Source organism: Lissotriton vulgaris, unplaced genomic scaffold (assembly GCF_964263255.1).
Source record: "Lissotriton vulgaris unplaced genomic scaffold, aLisVul1.2 SCAFFOLD_1529, whole genome shotgun sequence".
Lineage (NCBI taxonomy): Eukaryota > Metazoa > Chordata > Amphibia > Caudata > Salamandridae > Lissotriton > Lissotriton vulgaris.
Window position 1 is genome coordinate 424,837 of NW_028246401.1, and position 20,591 is coordinate 445,427.

Genomic DNA, 20,591 nt, shown 5'->3' on the forward strand with positions numbered 1-20,591 from the left:
TGTGCATCTGAAAGACACGCTAGTGATAGATCCTTACCTTAGAATAGATACCCCAGCAATACCAACCCCAGTGGTGGGTCTGCGAACCAATAATCACACCAGAAAGTCCTAGAGGACGGAACGGCCAAAGAAGCCATCCCTCTGGATTTGGCTGTCCAGGCAGTAGTGTCTCGCAAATGTGTGCAGCGAGGCCCACGTAGCTGCCTGACAAATGTCCTGCAAGGGGACTCCCCCCGCCCAGGGCAGTAGTAGTCGTAGTGGCCCAAGTGGGCCCTCAGCCCAACAGGAGGTTCCTTCTTAGCCAAGGAGTAACACGCTTGGATGCACAACACGATCCACCGAGCTTGTGCACCGCCCGTCCTTTCTTAGCGCCCACGTAACCAACAAAGAGTTGGTCATCCACCCGGAACTGGCGTGTGCGATCCAGATAGTAAGAGCCCACATTTTGGGTCCAGACGGTGGAGCCTCTCTTCCTCTTTCGAGGGATGCGGAGGCGGAAAGAAGGTGGGCAAGGTGATGGACTGCCCGATGTGGAAGCCTGTGACTACCTTGGGCAGGAAAGAGGGTTTTGTACGCTACACAACCTTTTCCGGATGGACAGAAAGGAAAGGAGGTTTAGAGGAAAGAGCCTGGAGCTCACCCACTCTCCTGGCAGAGGTGATGGCAACCAGGAAAGCAGTCTTGAGTGTAAGAAGACGTAGAGGACAGTTATGAAGCGGCTCAAAGGGAGCGCACATCAAGTAAGTTAGAACCAGATTGAAGTCCCACAGGGTCATCACGAAATGAACAGGAGGGAACATAAGAGTGATGCCCTTTAAGAATCTGTTTACAATGGGGGACTTGAACAAAGAAGGTTGATCAGAAAGCCTCTAAAAAGGCTGAAAGTGCAGAAAGGTAGCCCTTGATAGTGCCCAGAGCGGAGCCCTGCTGGGTAAGAGAAAGAAGGAAGATGAGAACCTCAGAAAGAGGGGCATTGAGAGGATCCACAGCCTTTGCTGTGCACCATGCCACATATCTGTTCCACCTGCAGGTATATACCGACTTTGTGGAGGGACGCCTGGCTGCCAGAATGATATCACAGACTTCGGGAGGCAAGTCAAATGGCTTCAGCTGCTGCCGCTCAATCTCCAAGCTTGTAGGTGGAGACTGGACAGGTTCGGGTGCAGGACCGTCCCCTGCTGCTGCGACAGAAGGTCCTCCCGAAGAGGCAGACGAATCGGATGATCGACTGACATGCTGAGTAGCTCGGGATACCAGTACCTTTGCGCCCAGTCCGGTGCCACAAGGATGACTTGGGCCTGGTCGCGCTTGATTTTCTTCAGTACTCTGGGCAGAAGTGGTATAGGCGGAAAGGCGTACAACAGACCTCAACTCCACTCGCGACGAAAAGCGTCCCGAGCGAATGCCGCCTTGGAAATTCCAATGCGCAGAACTGATGACATTGCGCGTTCTCTTCGGTGGCGAATAGATTTAAACAAGGCTCTCCCCACTGCAGAAAGAGGCCTTGCGCCACGTCCGAGTTCAAAAGCCATTCGTGATCCATCATGCACCTTCGGCTGAGCTCGTCTGCCCTGGCATTCAGAGAACCTGCCAGGTGTTGAACCACCAGGGTCACGCCCTGACGTTCCAGCCACTGCCAGAGGCGCAGAGCCTCCTGAAATAGGGTCCACGACCCCACCCCGCCCTGTTTGTTGCAGTACCACATGGCGGTGGTGTAGTCCTTGAACACCTGCACTACACTACCCGGACAGAGGGGAGGAATGCCTTCAGTGCTAGACGAATCGCCTGCAGCTCCAGAAGGTTGATATGGAACTGGGACTCCGCCGGAGACCAGAAGCCTCTGATCTCCGCCTCTCCCATGTGGCCTCCCCGGGCCAGGAGGGACGCGTCCGTCACAACTACGTGCTCCGGTTGGGGAAGAGAGAGGGATCTGCCGCTGACCCAATCGCGGTCCATGAGCCACCACTGCTGCTGTCTCGCAGTGCCTTCCGAGATCATGACATGGTCGGACAGGTTGCCCTGATGCTGGGCCCACTGAAACTTCAGGTCCCACTGCAGAGCCCGCATTCGCCACCTGGCGTGATGCACCAGAAGGATGCAGGAGGCAATCAGCCCCAGAAGCCGCAGCGTTAACCTGACAGAGATACGGGATAAAGGATGAAAGATTGGAATCTGAGCCTGAATATCCCAGACCCACTGTTCAGGAGGATAAACCCGAAACCGCACCGAGTCGAGTCGAAGACCTCTCCGGTGAAAAGGAGCTTCTGAGAGGGGCACAGGTGTGACTTCGGCACATTGATGGAAAACCCCAGCTGGTGCAAGAGGTCTGCCGTTGGCTGGAGGTGGCTGACTACTGTCTGGGGCGAGCCCGCCTTCAACAACCAGTCGTCGAGGTAGGGGGAAGACAAACATCTAACCTGCGCAGATGAGCTGCGACCACCGCCATCACCTTCGTGTACACCCATGGGGCGCTGGTAAGGCCGAAGGGGAGCACAGTAAACTGAAATTGCTCGTGGCCTACCGTGAACCACCGGTGGGCCGGCAGGGCGGGGATGTGGAAATGAGCGTCCTGCAAGTCCAACGCTACCATCCAGTCTCCTGGGTCCAGGGCAGCTAAGACCTGAGCCATTGTCAGCATTTTGAACTTCTCTTTCCGGAGGAAGCCGTTGACCTCCCGTAGGCCCAAGATAGGGCGCAGGCCCCCTTTGCCCTTCTTGGGTACCATAAAGTAGTGGGAGTAACAACCACACCCTACTTCTGGCCCAGGAACGCGCTCAATGGCCTCCTTGGCCAAGAGGGCCGTAACTTCCTCTTGCAGAAGTTGCAAATGATCCCCCGACACGCGGTGGTATTGCGGTGGCATGGCTGGAGGGGTTGTCTCGAAGGGGAGGGAGTAGCCCCTCCGGGCGATTTGCAGCACCCACACGTCCGACGTGACAGTGCGCCAGTGAGGATGAAGTGATGAAGTGGTGATGGTGATCCCTGCCCCCCCTGGCATCACATGGGCCTGAAAGCGTGGTCTAGGAGGGTTTTGAGGCGGATGCTGCAAGGGAAGGTGTGGACTGGCCGCGCCGTTGTCCCCGACCGCCGCCATGGCAGTTTCCACGGCCGCCACCGCGCTGTGTATTAGTCTGCGGCGCGTGGCTGGCAGCACGTGTGGGAGCGCCCCTTCCTTGGCCACGAAAGGAGCGAAAGGCACCCGTTTGCTGGCGTGGGGCAGAGAGGCCCAAGGACTTGGCCGTAGCCCTGGAGTCCTTAAAACGCTCAAGCGCATGGTCTGCCTTGTCGTCAAAGAGGAGACGGCCATCAAACGGCATGTCCAGAAGTGTGGCCTGGACATCAGCCAAAAAGTTGGCGGTCCTCAACCAGGCGTGTCGTCGAACAGCCACCGTTGTTGCCATCGCTCTGCCCAGTGAGTCTGTGGTATCCAGCCCACAGCGGATGGAGTAGCGTACCGCATCTTGACCCTCCGCAAGGGCTTGGGCGAGTTTAGCCCGGACCTCCTCCATATATTGTGGCAGCACGTCCGCGACCGTGGCCCACATAGTGTGGGTGTAGCAGCCAAAGAGGCATGCGGTTTTGACTGACCGCAGTCCCAAACTCCGGGATGAGAACACCTTCTTTCCGAACTGTTCATACCTCTTGGATTCCCGATCGGGCCGAGCTGTCGGTAATGCTGTCTGGGAAGTAGAGGCCTGGATAACCAGGCTCTCGGGGGTGGGGTGGGTGGACAAGAATCAAGGGTCGCCCGGAGCCGGGCGGTAGCGTCTGGCCACGTCCCTATCCACAGGCGGACCGGTAGCGGGCCTGGACAAGGTGCCCAAAAGAATGTCACACAAGGCCTCATTAAACGGCAGCAGAGGCTCAGCCCAGCTGGACTGCGGTTTAAGGACCTCATTGAGGAGGTTAGTCCTCATGGCCGCGACGGGGAGCTCCAGGCTCAAGGCCTTGGCTGCCCGCGTCAACACTACACTGTAGGCAGCCCCCTCCTCCGTAGCCACGGTTGGAAGGCAGACAAAACCAGTATCTGGCGAAGTGTCCTGTCCACCGGCATCCCAAAGCTCACATGTCCAGTCCTGCTGAGACTGGCAATCCTGTGCCAGAGGGTCCACAGACCCCTCCCAATCCCCCTTGTCACCCAGCACCTGAAATTCAGGGTCAAAGGATGGGGCCGGTTCGTGGAAACAAAAATCTCAAAACTACGTCGAGAGCGGCGCCGGAACCGAATAGGGGGCAGGATTGGGGACGGCGTCGCCAGTAGGCGGCGCCAGGGGTGACACCCTATGGGCCGGCGTCGGTGAGGTCGACCGGCGACTACTCGGATCAGGAAACGGACCTAGTGGGGGCCTGCAGCGCCGGGGCCGAAGCACCCAGCGGCGTCTGAGCCGAAGCACCCGACCCGCTAGGCCCCCCAGCCGGGACCGCTGGGCCCGAAGGCGCAACGGAACCCGGCGGAAGAAGCAGGGACCTCATGGCCATGAGGTACCGCTCGACCTCCTCAGGCGTTGCATCGTGCCCAGGGACTAGAAGGTGTGGGGCAGGATGTGGCGCCCGCGACTCCATCGTAGCCGCGTGGGTGGTGTCACCCGAACCCCCGGCCGCGTTGGAAGAGCGAGGGCGCCTTTCCGACCTCTCATGCCTCTTACCTGAGGATCTTGATCCCGAAGACCGATGCCGACTCTCGGAGCTGCGAGGGCTCCGACCCCCCGACTGGTCCCTCGACCTCCTGTGGGACCGGGACCTCGAACGGCGCGGGCCGACTGCCTGAGCTCAAGCCGCTTGCGGGACCGCTCCCGCCTAGCCTTGGACGTCGGAGCAGGTGCGTTCATCGTGGTCGAGGCCTAGACACTGAAGACACCGGCGATGGGGGTCGGTAACCGACATCAATCGGCTGCACTTGGAGCAGGGTTTGAACCCGGGCATCCCTACCAGCACCGTAGGAGTCGAACGACTTGAGGAAAAACAGATCAAAAGATCAAAAAAGTTTAGTCAAAACGTGACTAAGGGGTAGAGCTTCTCTGGATCTGCGCTAGCTGGCGCGAAAAAAAAAAGAACTGACGTCAGCGCTCGAGGGCGGCGTCTAAGTACTCCGACAACGTCATTCCGGTGCTAACTACGCCGACGCGGAGCTGCGGACAACGAGCAGGGCTATTGCTACGTAAAAGTTTCTGGATCCAGTCTGACGCCTGGGGATATTCTAAGGTAAGGAATCTATCACTAACAGGTCTCTTTCAGATAGTGCAATTAACCCGCAAACCATGTTATTTGAAATGTAGGTACTCTGTTAACGGAAGCTTTTGCACATTTTAAAGAAAAACAATTACAATGCATTACGTTTTAGAGCTTGACAAAAGCAACACACGATGTCCTACAGACACAATGCAAACACATAAGCAAAGAATGCTCAATGTCTAAAAGCTTATAAAACAAACTGCTCACTGACTGAATAAACAAAAATAACTTAATTACAATGAAAGTGCTTTCTTTTTAAAAGCCTACACACCGTGGTGCCAGAGAAAAAAACAACCAAATAGCTCTAAAAAGGCAACACATTGTGCCTCTATAAACAAACAGCGAAAGAACATAAATCATTTAAAATACAAGAAAGGCAACACACTGCCAGATAAAAAACAAACAACTAGGTTTGACACGAACAAAGGTAACTATAACGCTTCCTCAAACACTGGCAGAAAGCAAAGAAAACAAGCATTGGCATAGCCAATAGGTCTCGCCTTTGGGCCCTTATAAATGTTTAGTTATCCAGCACAATATCCTTGGTGCAATAACATCCACAGTTGCATGGCTAAACACTTATAAGCTCCCAAAGGCAAGACCTATTGGCTATGCCAATCCTTGTTACATAGTCCAGCCTGTCCTTCAGTTTGTAAATGGAGTGTGCGCGAGCTCTCTGTTTCCAGGGGAAATGCATATTTGTTTCTTCTTCACACAGGTCTTATCAGCAAATGAATGCTGTGTGCAAGCCCTCCTCCACTGAGGATTTATCAGGCGACGCCAGGCTTGAGTCAACAGCGTTCGCTCAGCTTTGAGAATCCGCTATTGTGATAGAGGGCACAAACTTGGACCATACAAATAAAACTTGTAACAAGCAACCATTCATACCAGCCAAGTAATTGTGTTTGGAATCAGTAGATTTCTTCTGGCTGTAAATTTTATTAGATTAAAAATGTCACTTCCTTTTTAAGCTGTACATCACGTGGACCTGTTCAAACCACGGAATAGGTTTTCTTCGGTTTTATTTGCCTTGATAATTTTTAAATCTTATGCCTTGGTTGTTATAAATTTGATTTAATGATTTCTTAACTTTGTATAATGTATTTTAAACTATTTATTCAATTATGTGATAATTCTAAATCATAATAGATTCTCCAAAATGATGATCCGTAATATTGATACTGGGTTTCTGGTATTGTATATATGCATTTTTTATTATTGTATTACTGTATATCTTTTATGTTGCAAAGCAACGAAATAAAAATTATTGAATTGAAATTGAACCATTCACCAATATTTGAAGCGTCAAGTCAAGTGACAAAGCGATACAAAAGGGGATGATGGACGGAGCGTTTGAGCAAATCAAACACTCACCCCCAGTCAACTGATCTGGGTTTAATCCATCTCCATTCTTTAGCTCAAACAGCCACCCCAGTTCAGACATGGCCATATGCAAATCAGTCTGACCCTGTGCCTCATGGGAACAGTCCAGCCCAAACTGCCAAGCCATGTCTTCCCTGGACCGGAAACAAGCATCTTGGGACCGGTTTCGGATTCATAATCCTCATCAGCCAGGCTATCTTGAATCCAGTGGCCAAGTGAGCAAGGGACTCACATCTGAGCATACCCTGCCAACAAAGCGATAAAAAAGGGATGATGGACGGAGTGTTTGAGCAAATCAAACACTCACCCCCAGTCAACTGATCTGGGTTTAATCCATCTCCATTCTTTAGCTCACTCAGCCACCCCAGTTCAGACATGACCATATGCAAATCAGTCTGACCCTGTGCCTCATGGGAACAGGCCAGCCCGAACTGCCAAGTCACGTCTTCCCTGGACCGGAAACAAGCATCCTGGGACCGGTTTCGGATTCATAATCCTCATCAGCCCGGCTATCTTGACATAGCTGCTGTGTGAGAGGCCAAGGTTTGGTGTCTCAGAAATCCCAATTTGAAATCGAAACCAATGGTGAAGTCGGATTTTAAATTACAATTCTGAAAATGCCACTTTTAGAAACTTGACATTTTCTTGCCTTAGCCATTTGATGCAGGTCTCTGGTTACATGACTGGATGTAGTTGGCAGATGAGATTTGTGCATTCCTCCTGGACAGCCAACACACACTGGGGGCTTAGGGATGACTCAATTGGCCACCATTGGAAGGATGGGAGGGAGGCGCTGGGCCCAGCCTCATTTAGACTTGAATACATTGTGTCCAGTCAACACAAAGGGTTGTATACCCCCTCTAGAAAGTCTGGAGCCAGGAAGGCAAGGCATCTGTGCACTTCAAAGACATGCCTCTAGAAGCTTTTTCCCACTTGAAAGGCACAACAGAGTATAAAAGAAGGACCTCAGGCACCAATGCTTCAGTACATTTCTGGACCTGTGGATCTTCTGCCAGGAAGAAGGGCTTCTGTGCTGCTACAAGGACTTCCACTCTGCTGGACTGCTGCTCCGATGTGCTAACCTCCTGCTTCGTGCATGATGAAGAACTGGGCCAGCAACTTTATCTTGAACCCTGGACTCCAGAGTGACTCAAAGGGTTAGCCTGCCGGCCTCCTGATCTAGGACATAAAAGGCTTTCCAACATCTCCTGGACCAGCCTTCAGCGAGTTCTTGACCACCAAGTGGTGCCTCACAGGTCCTGGACCCTTGGTGTGGCTCTCAATCTATTGAAAGCAAGCTTTTGGGCTCTTCGGGAACGGGCCATTTTGCACCAGAACCATGCCGCTCACTCCCAAAAAATCAGCGCAAGCTGCTGCCAGGCTGTCTCTTCGCACAGCATTATTGTCAGTCTGCGGGGACTGCCAACGCGAAGCACCAGCCCACCCGTCCACAATACCCAGCTATCTCTTCACATCACACTGACCACAACCCGCAACACTCTCCTTGCTCCCAGTGACGTTTTCCAACGCGAACAGGACTCTAGGCACAAAACTTGAGAAGGTAAAACTTCAGAAAGACTAATCTGGGGCTGTATTCGACCCATGCTCAATCGCGGTCAGTCTGAACATTTGACTTTGACCCGGTCCAGCGCGACCAAATAGCCACGGTTGGTGCTTTATACATTTATGCGCTTATTGCAGTTTATTTTTTAAATTTCATAACTCCAGTTCTACTGATTGGATTTTTGTTGTTTTGGTCTTGCTTTATTTATTATATTCAGCTATTGTCTTCTAACCTGGTGTGTGGTCTATTTATGCGGTGTTTTCACTGTTTGAAGTGTTGCAGAGATCCTTCACACATAGCCTCTAAGTTAAGCCTGACTGCTCAGTGCCAAGCTACCAGGGGATCGAGCATAGATTAATTTGAGGTTTGCTTGTGTCTTACCCAGACTAGGATTGTGGTTACTGTTTGACCAGGGCTCACACTCCAGTAAACCAATTTCTAACAACAATTTCCAGGTGTTGTGGTGACAATTTAAACTAAAATCTGGTTTCACATGATTAGCAATCAACGGATATGTGCATTTGCATGTACCCATAAGTTAAAAGCTTAATTAAGCGCTCCTGATGATGACAACTATTGCCCCAATACTCTTCTTCCTGCAATTAACAAAATTATGGAAAATTACTGGCTCAGTGGCTTTCTATGCAAAAATAACAGTTGATGGACAGATTGCAGAACAATGTCATACATTCACCCAGTACAAAGATCTGGGCCTAAATCCATCGTTTTTTTTAACTCCACACCACCCCAGTTCAGACATGGCCAAATGCAAATCAGCCTTGACCCTGTGCCTCATGGGAACAGTCCAGCCCGAACTGCCAAGCCATGTCTTTCCTGGACCGGAATCAAGCATCCTAGGACCGGTTTCTGGCTATCAGCCGTCTTCAGCCAGGATAGCTTGACTCCAGGGCTGGACTGTTCCCATGAGGCACAGGGTCAGACTGATTTGTATATGGCCCAAACCGGGATTATTCATTAGCTCAATAAATCATATGCTCACAGTTGATCATTTTTCATGACTGGATGAGGTTTAGAATTAATCTACTCGGTAGATCTAATCAGTTAATTTATGTTCAACGAAAAGCAACCACCTGAAAAAACTTTGTTTATTACAAAAAGGAGTTTTTACTAAATTACTCTCACAGTGCGAAAAATAAATATATACATTTGTACATCAATCCAGAGAACGAACGGTAAAAAGGGGGAGCAATCTGCTTCTAAAAGGGGGTGTCGGAAAAAGAAGGAAAAAAGTGATTTAAAGAAAAAAGGGTGTAAGCCTCAACAGAAAAAGTGACATAGGATTAGGATCAATTGAAAAAACAAAGCTGCAGAAAATTCAGCTGATTACACAATAAGGCCACTGATTGCTTGTTACATTTTTGTCATTTATACAGTCTCAACTGGCATGTATAACGATTGAACAAAGTGGTCCTATTTGTTTATGAAAAAAAGAGCGTCGACGTTTCGACCCGTCTTGGGGTACAGGGGTAACTGCAAACCTCGACCTGCGGGTCTTCCTCAGGACGTGTATGACACAACCTTCATACCGTGGTTTTAAAGCTGTGGACCTATAATAAATTAAGGCAGTGTTCAGGGGGTTGCATGGATAAATTGTTGTAAAAAAGGGGGACACTAACCTCAAATATTTGCTTACCCAAAATTCCTTTTTAATGGGATGATCACAGTCCTCCTACACCTGGATGGACGTTAAAAGTATTTGACCACAATCCAACTCCTACAATTGATAAGGTTGATCTGTTAAGTATCAATTCTTAGTCTACATTGGTGTCGGTGAAGTTTTTATTCCTCTCACACAAACGCACACAAGCTTACCAATTCAGTGGTCATGGGCGTTCCACACAATTTATCAAGTGGATGACACCAACGGTAGTGAATACAGCTCACAAACAAGGCACCGTCCGTTACTGCAAGGGAACACACAGTGGGTGTGTTACCGCGGTGCCATTCTAAGGTTTAAGGTAATTATCAAGAAAAAACCCTAACTTTTCATACCTTATTGTGTTTTCATAAGGACATCGCTTGTTTGGTTATCGTTTAAGGAGATGCACTGCTCAGTCCAGACGCCAAAAATTATTCTGCAAGGGCATACAGGATGAGTATTACCTAGATGTCGATTTCAATTATGGTGCAAGGTGTTTGTGATAAATGGTAATAAACATGATGTTTTTTTACCTTATCGTATCCTTTGCGGGCGACCCTCACTGGGATGTGTTCTCATGTGGACGCTTTTCAACTGGCACCTGGAGGCGCTGGACGGAAAACATAGATAAGGTCACCTCAAGAACGGCAGGGTGGCGCTTGAAGCCTACGGGGGTCTAATTTAAGATTAAGGAAGTCTGAGGGCTAGAAAGCATATCTTACCGAGTTGTGTGACTGCTGACGGCGACTCTGCCTGGTCCGATGCACTCGTAACGCGGTGACGTCAGGCGGACGTATTAGGCGTTCGAATGAAGTGGACATGACGTCACCGCGTTACGAGTGCATCGGACCAGGCAGAGTCGCCGTCAGCAGTCACACAACTCAGTAAGATATGCTTTCTTGCCCTCAGGCTTCCTTAATCTTAAATTAGACCCCCGTAGGCTTCAAGCGCCACCCTGCCGTTCTTGAGGTGACCTTATCTATGTTTTCCGTCCAGCGCCTCCAGGTGCCGGTTGAAAAGCGTCCACATGAGAACACATCCCAGTGAGGGTCGTACGCAAAGGATACGATAAGGTAAAAAAACATCATGTTTATTACCATTTATCACAAACACCTTGCACCATAATTGAAATCGACATCTAGGTAATACTCATCCTGTATGCCCTTGCAGAATAATTTTCGGCGTCTCTGGACTGAGCAGTGCATCTCCTTAAACGATAACCAAACAAGCGATGTCCTTATGAAAACACAATAAGGTATGAAAAGTTAGGGTTTTTTCTTGATAATTACCTTAAACCTTAAAATGGCACCGCGGTAACACACCCACTATGTGTTCCCTTGCAGTAACGGACGGTGCCTTGTTTGTGAGCTGTATTCACTACCGTTGGTGTCATCCACTTGATAAATTGTGTGGAACGCCCATGACCACTGAATTGGTAAGCTTGTGTGCGTTTGTGTGAGAGGAATAAAAACTTCACCGACACCAATGTAGACTAAGAATTGATACTTAACAGATCAACCTTATCAATTGTAGGAGTTGGATTGTGGTCAAATACTTTTAACGTCCATCCAGGTGTAGGAGGACTGTGATCATCCCATTAAAAAGGAATTTTGGGTAAGCAAATATTTGAGGTTAGTGTCCCCCTTTTTTACAACAATTTATCCATGCAACCCCCTGAACACTGCCTTAATTTATTATAGGTCCACAGCTTTAAAACCACGGTATGAAGGTTGTGTCATACACGTCCTGAGGAAGACCCGCAGGTCGAGGTTTGCAGTTACCCCTGTACCCCAAGACGGGTCGAAACGTCGACGCTCTTTTTTTCATAAACAAATAGGACCACTTTGTTCAATCGTTATACATGCCAGTTGAGACTGTATAAATGACAAAAATGTAACAAGCAATCAGTGGCCTTATTGTGTAATCAGCTGAATTTTCTGCAGCTTTGTTTTTTCAATTGATCCTAATCCTATGTCACTTTTTCTGTTGAGGCTTACACCCTTTTTTCTTTAAATCACTTTTTTCCTTCTTTTTCCGACACCCCCTTTTAGAAGCAGGTTGCTCCCCCTTTTTACCGTTCGTTCTGGATTGATGTACAAATGTATATATTTATTTTTCGCTGTGTGGGAGTAATTTAGTAAAAACTCCTTTTTGTAATAAACAAAGTTTTTTCAGGTGGTTGCTTTTCGTTGAACATAAATTAACTGATTAGATCTACCGAGTAGATTAATTCTAAAACTCATCCAGTCATGAAAAATGATCAACTGTGAGCATATGATTTATTGAGCTAATGAATAATCCCGGTTTGGGCCACTGTTTTTTCTAATAATATCGATTACCCAGGTCCAACAACCGTTTTGGGTTACCCCATTTTTATAATGGTTGATTTGTATATGGCCATGTCTGAACTGGGGTGGCAGAGTGAGCTAAAGAACGGTGATGGATTAAACTCAGATCTCTTGACTGGATGTGAATGTTTGATTGGTTCAGAAGCTCCGTCCATCACCACCCCCTTTTGTACTGCTTTGTTCGCCATAAGTTGGCAGGGTATGCTCAGACGTGAGTCCCTTGCTCACTTTGCCACTGGATTCAAGCAAGCCTGGCTGAAGACGGCTGTAATGCCAGAAACCAGTCCTAGGAAGCTTGTTTGTGGTCCAGGGAAGGCATGGCTTGGCAGTTCGGGCTGGACTGTTCCCATGAGGCACAGGGTCAGACTGATTTGCATATGGCCATGTCTGAACTGGGGTGGCAGAGTGCGCTAAAGAACGGTGATGGATTAAACTCAGATCTCTTGACTGGGTGTGAATGTTTGATTGGTTCAGATGCTCCGTCCATCACCACCCCCTTTTGTACCGCTCAGTGGCTTTCTAGACATATAGTCTTCGTCCTACAATGACTTTAATGCAAGTGTGTTTCCCCTCATGAACAGGGTAGGCAACAGATTTGTTGGCTGTGCTGGATCACAAGGTTGAGGTGTACCACTTGTGTGCTTCACGTGTTGGATGAATTCATCTTGATCCATGAGTCTTTTGTCTGGTTCTCATCTTTTTTAACGCCAATGGCTATGCCTAGCCCCGGTTCACACATTTTAGACTGCTGACCATTGTGGCATCTCACAGGACTCTTCCCTCTACCAAACTCTTTCCAATGTTTATATGAGGCGACTAGCAGGCAGCCAGTATTAGATGGTTAGGTTTATCAACTCTTCATAAGTTGATGACATGCAGCTTATCTTGTGTTTCAATGTGGCAGCGTCCACGTTCAATGAACTTGTTCTTGCCTTTCCAGTATCGAGTTCTGGATGAACAACTATTTTAAAAATCAACACTAAAATAATGGCAGTATAACTAACTGGACAGGATAGTTTATGGCACCAAGCCTTATGGCCTTCCAACACAGGGGATCCACTTAGCCAAAGCAAATTGTTAAAAACTTCTCCGCATTCTGTATAATAAAGAAGTTACTCTTCCTAAACTTCTTTCAAATGCATCCCTTGCTGAATATTCTCCTGCTTATTCCAAGAGATATTAATGTACCAGTAGGAGCCTGTAATCCTTTTTACAGTTGACAATGGGAACACCCGTTACCTAGGTCCACCTACCATAGACATTCTTAAACTGCATTGTGTGCATAAGAACGCACTTTTCATAAGCGGGACCACGTTCCTTAGTTGTACCAGGAGTTTCATCTGCTCAATATTGCTCAATGTGTGGTATTAATAATCCTGTATACGTTTTCTATGGGACTATGCCCTTGAAATGGGTTTTATCATTGTTAATTGTTGTCAAACTAACAAACGGCTGAAAGAAAAATGAAAAAGCACTATTAGGAGCAAAAAAAGGTAGCCTGAGAGTTCATATACCTTTGCTAGTCTTGGAAAAAAGATCTGGGGGAGTGAGATGGGTGTGCTGGGGTTTAAAACTGGCTTAGAGAAATCAACCCTCTATTCATCATGTGGAGATATATATATATATATATGTCGAAACGCGTAATGCCTGTTCCTTTGATGCAATAAAGAACTTTTAAGTACTGCTTGGTGTGGTCCGTGAAGCTGCCGTGAGTAGCGCATGTTTCGTGGTGAATATGAAAATTGGTGTCTGACACACCTGAGACGGACCCCGACCCGAGAGGCAGGGGCGCTTCCTTGTCAGAAATTTTGTAAGGAGCTAGCGCTGTTAAGAAGTGCCCGCCGGCTGCAACATGACACGACCGAAATTGGTATGGAAGAGGCCTCGGTGAAGAGGCCCGCCTCAATCTAGTGATTGGATTGTACAGCCAGGGTTTGCAGAGGGAATTTTTCCCAGGCACAGAGTACTTACTGGAATCTCCTTGAGAGACGGAATTGGAAATTGATAATCATTCCGTTGGTAGCAGGACACATGTGCGGCGCTTTGTGCACGAGTTATGGAACTATTCCTTTAAAGGCGTGATGCACCGGCACAAAGTGAAGCTAACTGCTGTTGCTGCCAAGATCGACATTGGGACCAGAATTGTAATATGGGGCAGTGCTGATGCATTATGGGCAATGTAGCCCCGAGATTGCAGGAAGAAAGGCTGCACTTGAATTTCGAAGGAAAACCAGGACCAAAAAAAACCACCTGGGGGTTAACTTGATAACCGAGTCTAATAAAAGGTACTACCTTCGTTATCAGCAAAGTATTAACAAAGATGATGATACCGGCTATGGAATCTTGACTGCCCCTTTAAACTGGAGAAATGGATTGTTGTCCGCTCTCAATGTTTATAAAGTTACGTTACATTACATTTTTAAAAAACTGAACGAACCCAACGAAGTGAACTAACTGCTGGCATATGACTAAGACGTGAAGTCGAAACGCGTAATGCCTGTTCCTTTGATGCAATAAAGAACTTTTAAAGTACTGCTGGTGTGGTCCGTGAAGCTGCCGTGAGTAGAGCATGTTTCGTGGTGAATATATATATATATATCTATCTATATCTATCTATATCAAAGGTTTCCCCAGTGAGGTCGCACCTGAAGGGGTTACTGCACACAATCCACCGGCAGCAGCAGTGACAGTCAGCCCTCAAAGTTCCCAATGGAGACTGCCAAACGCGTTTATATAAAAAGTAAAAAATAAACAATGCATATAACACATTGTATTTCTTACTGAAATGTTACATGTAATTAAAGATAACAGTTTTCCATAGTTACTGATTTGCTACAGATACATACAGATAGAATTGCACTTCTTTTCCTGTCTCCATTTATTTTTAAATACAGAAAAACGGAAATGAGGTCTTCCTGTGAATAATTCTCAGTGTTATCAATGACGACTGCCGGGCAAGTTGCTGTGCATATTAACAGGCAGGAGAGTTGAAGGAATAGCTTATCCAATGAAGCTTAACTAGATATCATCAGGTATGCAGCTATTTAAGATATTTAAACTGTTCTACAATGCAAATGTATGCAGATGAGCGTGTTGGATTGTACATGGCTGCATATAGTGCTAAAACCTGGTAGGCATTCAAGCGCAAGGGTATATTTATAGGATAAATAAATGTAGAAATAAAATTGTTGAAGTCTAATCTTTCCACTAAACAAAATAAATTAGAAAAAATCCACATCAAATGGGCAAAAAATAAATGTGGATAAATATAAACAGAAAAGTAAAAAAAAAAAACACAATAAAACCAGGAGATCTACATATAATTTAGCAGAGCATTCCAGGGTCCTTTGGGATCTGTGATACTGTAGTAGTAATCAGCAATGATGAAGATCTCGTGGTGGAGGATGGACAATGTGTCTTGGACCCATCCCTTTTGTACATGTGGACCACTCCTCCATATCACTAGTTCATATTACCTTAAGTTCTGAAGAGGGGCTGTTTCCCCTGCAGACCGAGCAATCATCAGGACTGTTCTCTGCTCCTAAAGCCTGCCAGAAGCATGTGGAAGGGGTTAAATAATGTGGTACAATAGGCAACAAAGTGGGTTGAGTGGCAGAAATCCAAATTAGATTAGAAAGATTTACAGATCCATTGAAAACGCACTGAACATTGTAATCATTAAATTCAACATGCATTTGAGTGAGACCATGTGGGTGTAAAATGTCAATACCACAATTTACAAGTGAAATTTTTCAAACACTGCTGAGAAGTTTAACAGTGGATTGACAGATACCAAGGGTACTATACACAGCAACACTTCAGGAAGCCTCACAGGCATATGGAACAATACTCCTGAAACAGATAACAATGTCTCCATTCATAATTGTGGCGACTAGTGACTCAAAGGATACGGGTTACTGAACATTCGTTTGAGGTCCACCTTCTCTTTGCAGTACGGACACGTCTCCTTTTTCCCCACAATACACCAGCCTCGGATGCAGAACTCATGAAATCTGAATGGAAGCAGTTAAGGAAGAGGACAAAGTAACCACAGAAACTAAGCACAGTATCGGTAGGGAGCGAAATATTGAAGTGAAAGCAGCTACAGCTGTGGGCGCTGGAGAGCACGCAGTGACAAAGTCTGCTGGAGTGCGACACGGCATAGGTGAGTGAACTGGTGTGTAACAGACACTGGCGACCACCAAGTGATGCCGAGCAGACTGGTGTGTTGGAGTGATACACAGAATGGGTGGGTACTCTGGGGTGGTAATCAGAGAGACTGGACAGCACCAAGTAACAGAATGGAGGAGTATGCTGGAATGAGAACACATGGAGTGGAGCACTGTAGTGTGAGTCAGAGAGACTGGACAGCATGAGGTGATTTTGCATATATAGGGGTGCTACTTGGGTGTAAGTCAGAGCATGGTGGTGAGCATAAAGTGGTAACACGTGGAGGGCTGTACTAGAGTGTTACGTTGCAAGGAAGGGTGCACTGAGGTCTAAGAACGCACCGACGGGGTGGGTATCTGTGTACAGATACCCTGCAGCTCAGCTCTTGAGGAGCTCCCTGAAGACCCCCTTGAGCTTGTGTGTAGACTTTTACTCCCCACAGTCACTGCAGTATTCATGGTTCTTCTCAGGGGTGGACATTTGCAGACTAACTGGATATAACTGGAAAACCTGTTACAAGGTTGAGTGTTATGCACACTATGCAAGACATTTCACAGAATAGGCAAGAGACTTTATTTGTTAATGTGAATCATACCACCAATCTTCAACTTACACACCTGGTTCGGATGCACTCGGCAGACAACTTGGACTATATGCCCTGTCAAAATGATAGCAGCAAGTCTTCTCAGAGCCAGAAATGGAGCAGAAAAATTTCTGTTTCCAAAATTAAAAAAATTGTACAGTAGAGCCGGGTGTATCTATACATCACCAATTCCAACAGTTGGAAGGGCAACAAACTGTTCAATCCTGTTCAGAGTTGGCTAATTGTCTTTGTGTAGAGTTCTAAAAAAAGGAGTGGGATTCTATCCAATTATCAAATTAAAAAGATATATCCAGATAAATGTATGCATGAAGGGAGTTAGGCTTTAGTTCACAGCGCTGTGAGGATCCTTCTCTGCCTTTGAAATCAAATTGAAGATTGGGCATATTAAAGGCACACGCAGGTAAAATAGCCTGAAATATTTTTTTTATAGGGCACGTCTTCCCATGCTTTGACCAAGACTTTTAAGGAGTTTGGAGTAGTTATTCAAATACTAGAGAACATTTTAGTCCCTTCAGAAAAGTTTTAGAAACTCATTACTTGTTAGGACCTCAATAGCTAAGAGGTTTGCTGAAGAGACAAGCCAGGAAAGAGACTGCCATAAAAAAGCTTAAGTCTAAGCTGCACGCATCAATAAAAACTATGAGATCTTGAATGTCATTCAAGTGCTGAATGTCTCAAGGCAGGCCATGCCAGATCAACACACCCAAAGGATACACATGGTTGCAGGAGAGTCTGTATGTGTTCTCAATGATGCCTTCTTCGTTCACATCTACAAAGATTGGCTGCCCACATACGGCACAAACACTGTCGGAGAGGTGCTTTGTCGGCATTCCTGATGCACTATAGAACTGAGAGAAAAAGAATAAAACATAATAAGCAGATTTAAGAGAGTTATGTGGGGGTTAGCATATCCTGGCAAACTGTCTGGTCTATCTCTGTAGTTAATTATTTTAGTTTTGATACAGCATGACCCTATAAGGAGTAGTAGTACACTTTGCAGAGAACATGTTTATTACACTAGCAGAGTCTTAAGAGGAACAGCACACAGGACAGTTGCGTTAGTGTGGACTCAAGTGTGTGTATACATACAGGGATGGAATCTGGTTGAAACCAGATTGTAAGAGCAAGGATGTGATGGAGAACTGTTGTCGGAACAAACAATTGAGGCAGTGCAAGTATTTGTTTTAACATCATTCATATTTCATTACAGGTGATATATTTACAATGTAAAGAACAAGGAGATATAGCAATTTGCTAAAATCACACCATTTTGGTCAAGTACTGCTCAAGTGATGAAGTCAAGACTTGAAAACAGTTTTTTGGGATGAAAGATATGCTTAGCCATTAAAGGTATTGGAGTTAGATTTCTTCACAGAAAGACTCACATATTCAGGGTGCTGTCAGTTACTGAAGTCTGCAATTGAACTACGTGAAATTCCACAATCAAGCAAAACAGCTGAAAAGGATCTTATGAAGTGACACCGAAATTGGTAGTAAGTATAGATGCCTGCAATGTACCCCCTTTTGTAAATTCAAGGAAAAGAAAAAAAAAACACACAGAAATTAAAGCCATACACAAACCACTGTAATGCCCTTCACCACACCTTGTGTTTGTAAATGTCATCAGCACTTCAAGATGGTTTTATTGACTTATAATGTACATTAACAGTTAATAATGAACTATTCCTTTTGGCAGGAAACATGTAACCATGTTGTACAGATGATGTGATATTTATGAAAACATTTACCTAAAAACCTCAATTTTCAAACGAAAGTCTATTTGAATAAGTGAAAAGTTTTTATATTTGACTTTTTGTATTGGGGAAAACATAGTGCACCCTAACATACTTTCAAAGGAAGTGCCATCACAACCACATAAAACATAGAAACATCAAAATCTAGGACATGAGCATTCAAAGTGAACCATGGAACCCTCGTATTTGATGTAATACAATTATCCATCTCAGAAGATACTCTTCAAGCTATCATCTCTTCCCTTAGACAAAAGGGAAAGTGCAAAGGGGGATAGAGGAGAAGATGAAATCACAAGGAGGCAACAAAATAAACTGCAACATCTATCTCCCTGAAATCAATTTCATAATGTCCTCATGGCAAAACTACGGTCCACCATAAGCTAATTAACATGTCCTGGACCCAGACACTGTCCCCTCTACAGACATCCATCTACTCTGCCACCCGCTGTCAGCACAAATTTGGTAAACCACCTGATGAAAACAATTCCGCAGCAGAGCCCGAGAAAATGGGCATATCTTGTCCTCTGTAGGGGCCCAGAGTCTCACAGGATGCGGCATTGAGGCTTCAAACGTAGGCGCGATCAATACTTCGTGGACTCGCTGAAGCTACTGATGACCGTGATTGGTCAACCTGCCGTAGTGTGGGGAAAATTAAAATCCACTTGCTGTCCCTTTAAACAGCCCCCTTCTGCCTCAATGCACCATCTCAAAAGGATCACCCCAAACCGGAATAACAAGGCCTTTCTATGTTTAAAGATTTCACTGGCTTTTAAAAACACAAATAAAAAAATAAATAAAAAAGACCACAAAATTAAAAACTATCACTCAGCACGAAATACATTTTTGTTAGTACATAACAGGATAATAATGTGCCTTGAGAACGATAAAACAATGTCAGGTCACAGTCATCATATTACATAAAGGAGCAATTTTCAATCTTCATAATACACAGGAAATACAATAAAATAAAACCTAATCAGTCATTTAAGCGGTTTAGATTTTTAGTAAATAAATGGCAAATCAGTTCCAAATGGGGCATCGATCGGTTGCTGATATCTGATATCTTGTCTGCGCTACGTGTAAAGCAACACCATGCAACCAGGTTCGTATTGAAATGTTATTGGTTGCTTTTCAATTACATAATGTGAATTTAACACCCACAGTAGGTAGCAGGTCTAATGCAAGCTCTAATGAACCCACGTACAATTCATCTGAAGAGCAGTGTCTTTAAGGTTACAATGGGATTCACATTAAAAGGTCTCCAACTGCCCCTTACTCCACACCATGCCACTTGGAAAATCTAATTGGCTGAATTTGGTGGGCGAAGGAGGAACTTTTGGATTGTGCTATAATGAGTCATGTTTGAGTTACCCATGGCTGTCAGAGCTGAAGGACCAACAACATCCTAAGTGCCTATTTGCAGGCACTGGAAGTTCCCGAAGTGAGGAAATAAACCACTAGAGAACAGAAACAGTCAGCTCACTGCAATTCCAGGCTTTATTAGATAGTTTTTGCGGTGGACCACATTTTCAATTTATACTCCTGCACTTCATGGATAACTCAAAATGTGAAAAGCAAAGAAAACGCAGTTATGACCGCAAAGATGTCTGGTGAACTTCAACACTCCGAGTGTGGTCATATGATATTGAGGAAATAGATATTCTACCACAACTCCTGCTCACAGTGCCAGAATACTAGAGAGCACCTCTCTTTTCTTCACAATAAAAAGACCCTTGGTAACAGACCATTCAACACTGGTGCAACAGAAGGCCCCAAAGCAAACCAAGGTCAGTCTTTTCTGGTCATCCTCACAGCCGTGCCCAAAGCGATACACACCAACTCCCTCCCTTTAAAGCAATCTCGGCAATGGGTTGAA

General features: G+C 46.0%; 1 protein-coding gene across 1 annotated transcript in view; it reads right to left on the bottom strand.

Moving 5' to 3' along the window:
* The window catches only part of RNF121 (ring finger protein 121), a 119,600-nt gene that overhangs the window by 14,673 nt on the left and 84,336 nt on the right, over window positions 1-20,591 (bottom strand). Inside the window, exons 7-8 of the mRNA XM_086949372.1 lie at window positions 17,676-17,809; window positions 16,099-16,200 (exon numbers count right to left, since the gene is read on the bottom strand). Coding sequence (XP_086805498.1) covers window positions 16,099-16,200; window positions 17,676-17,809 — 236 coding nt within the window. The remainder of the gene's footprint in view (window positions 1-16,098; window positions 16,201-17,675; window positions 17,810-20,591) is intronic.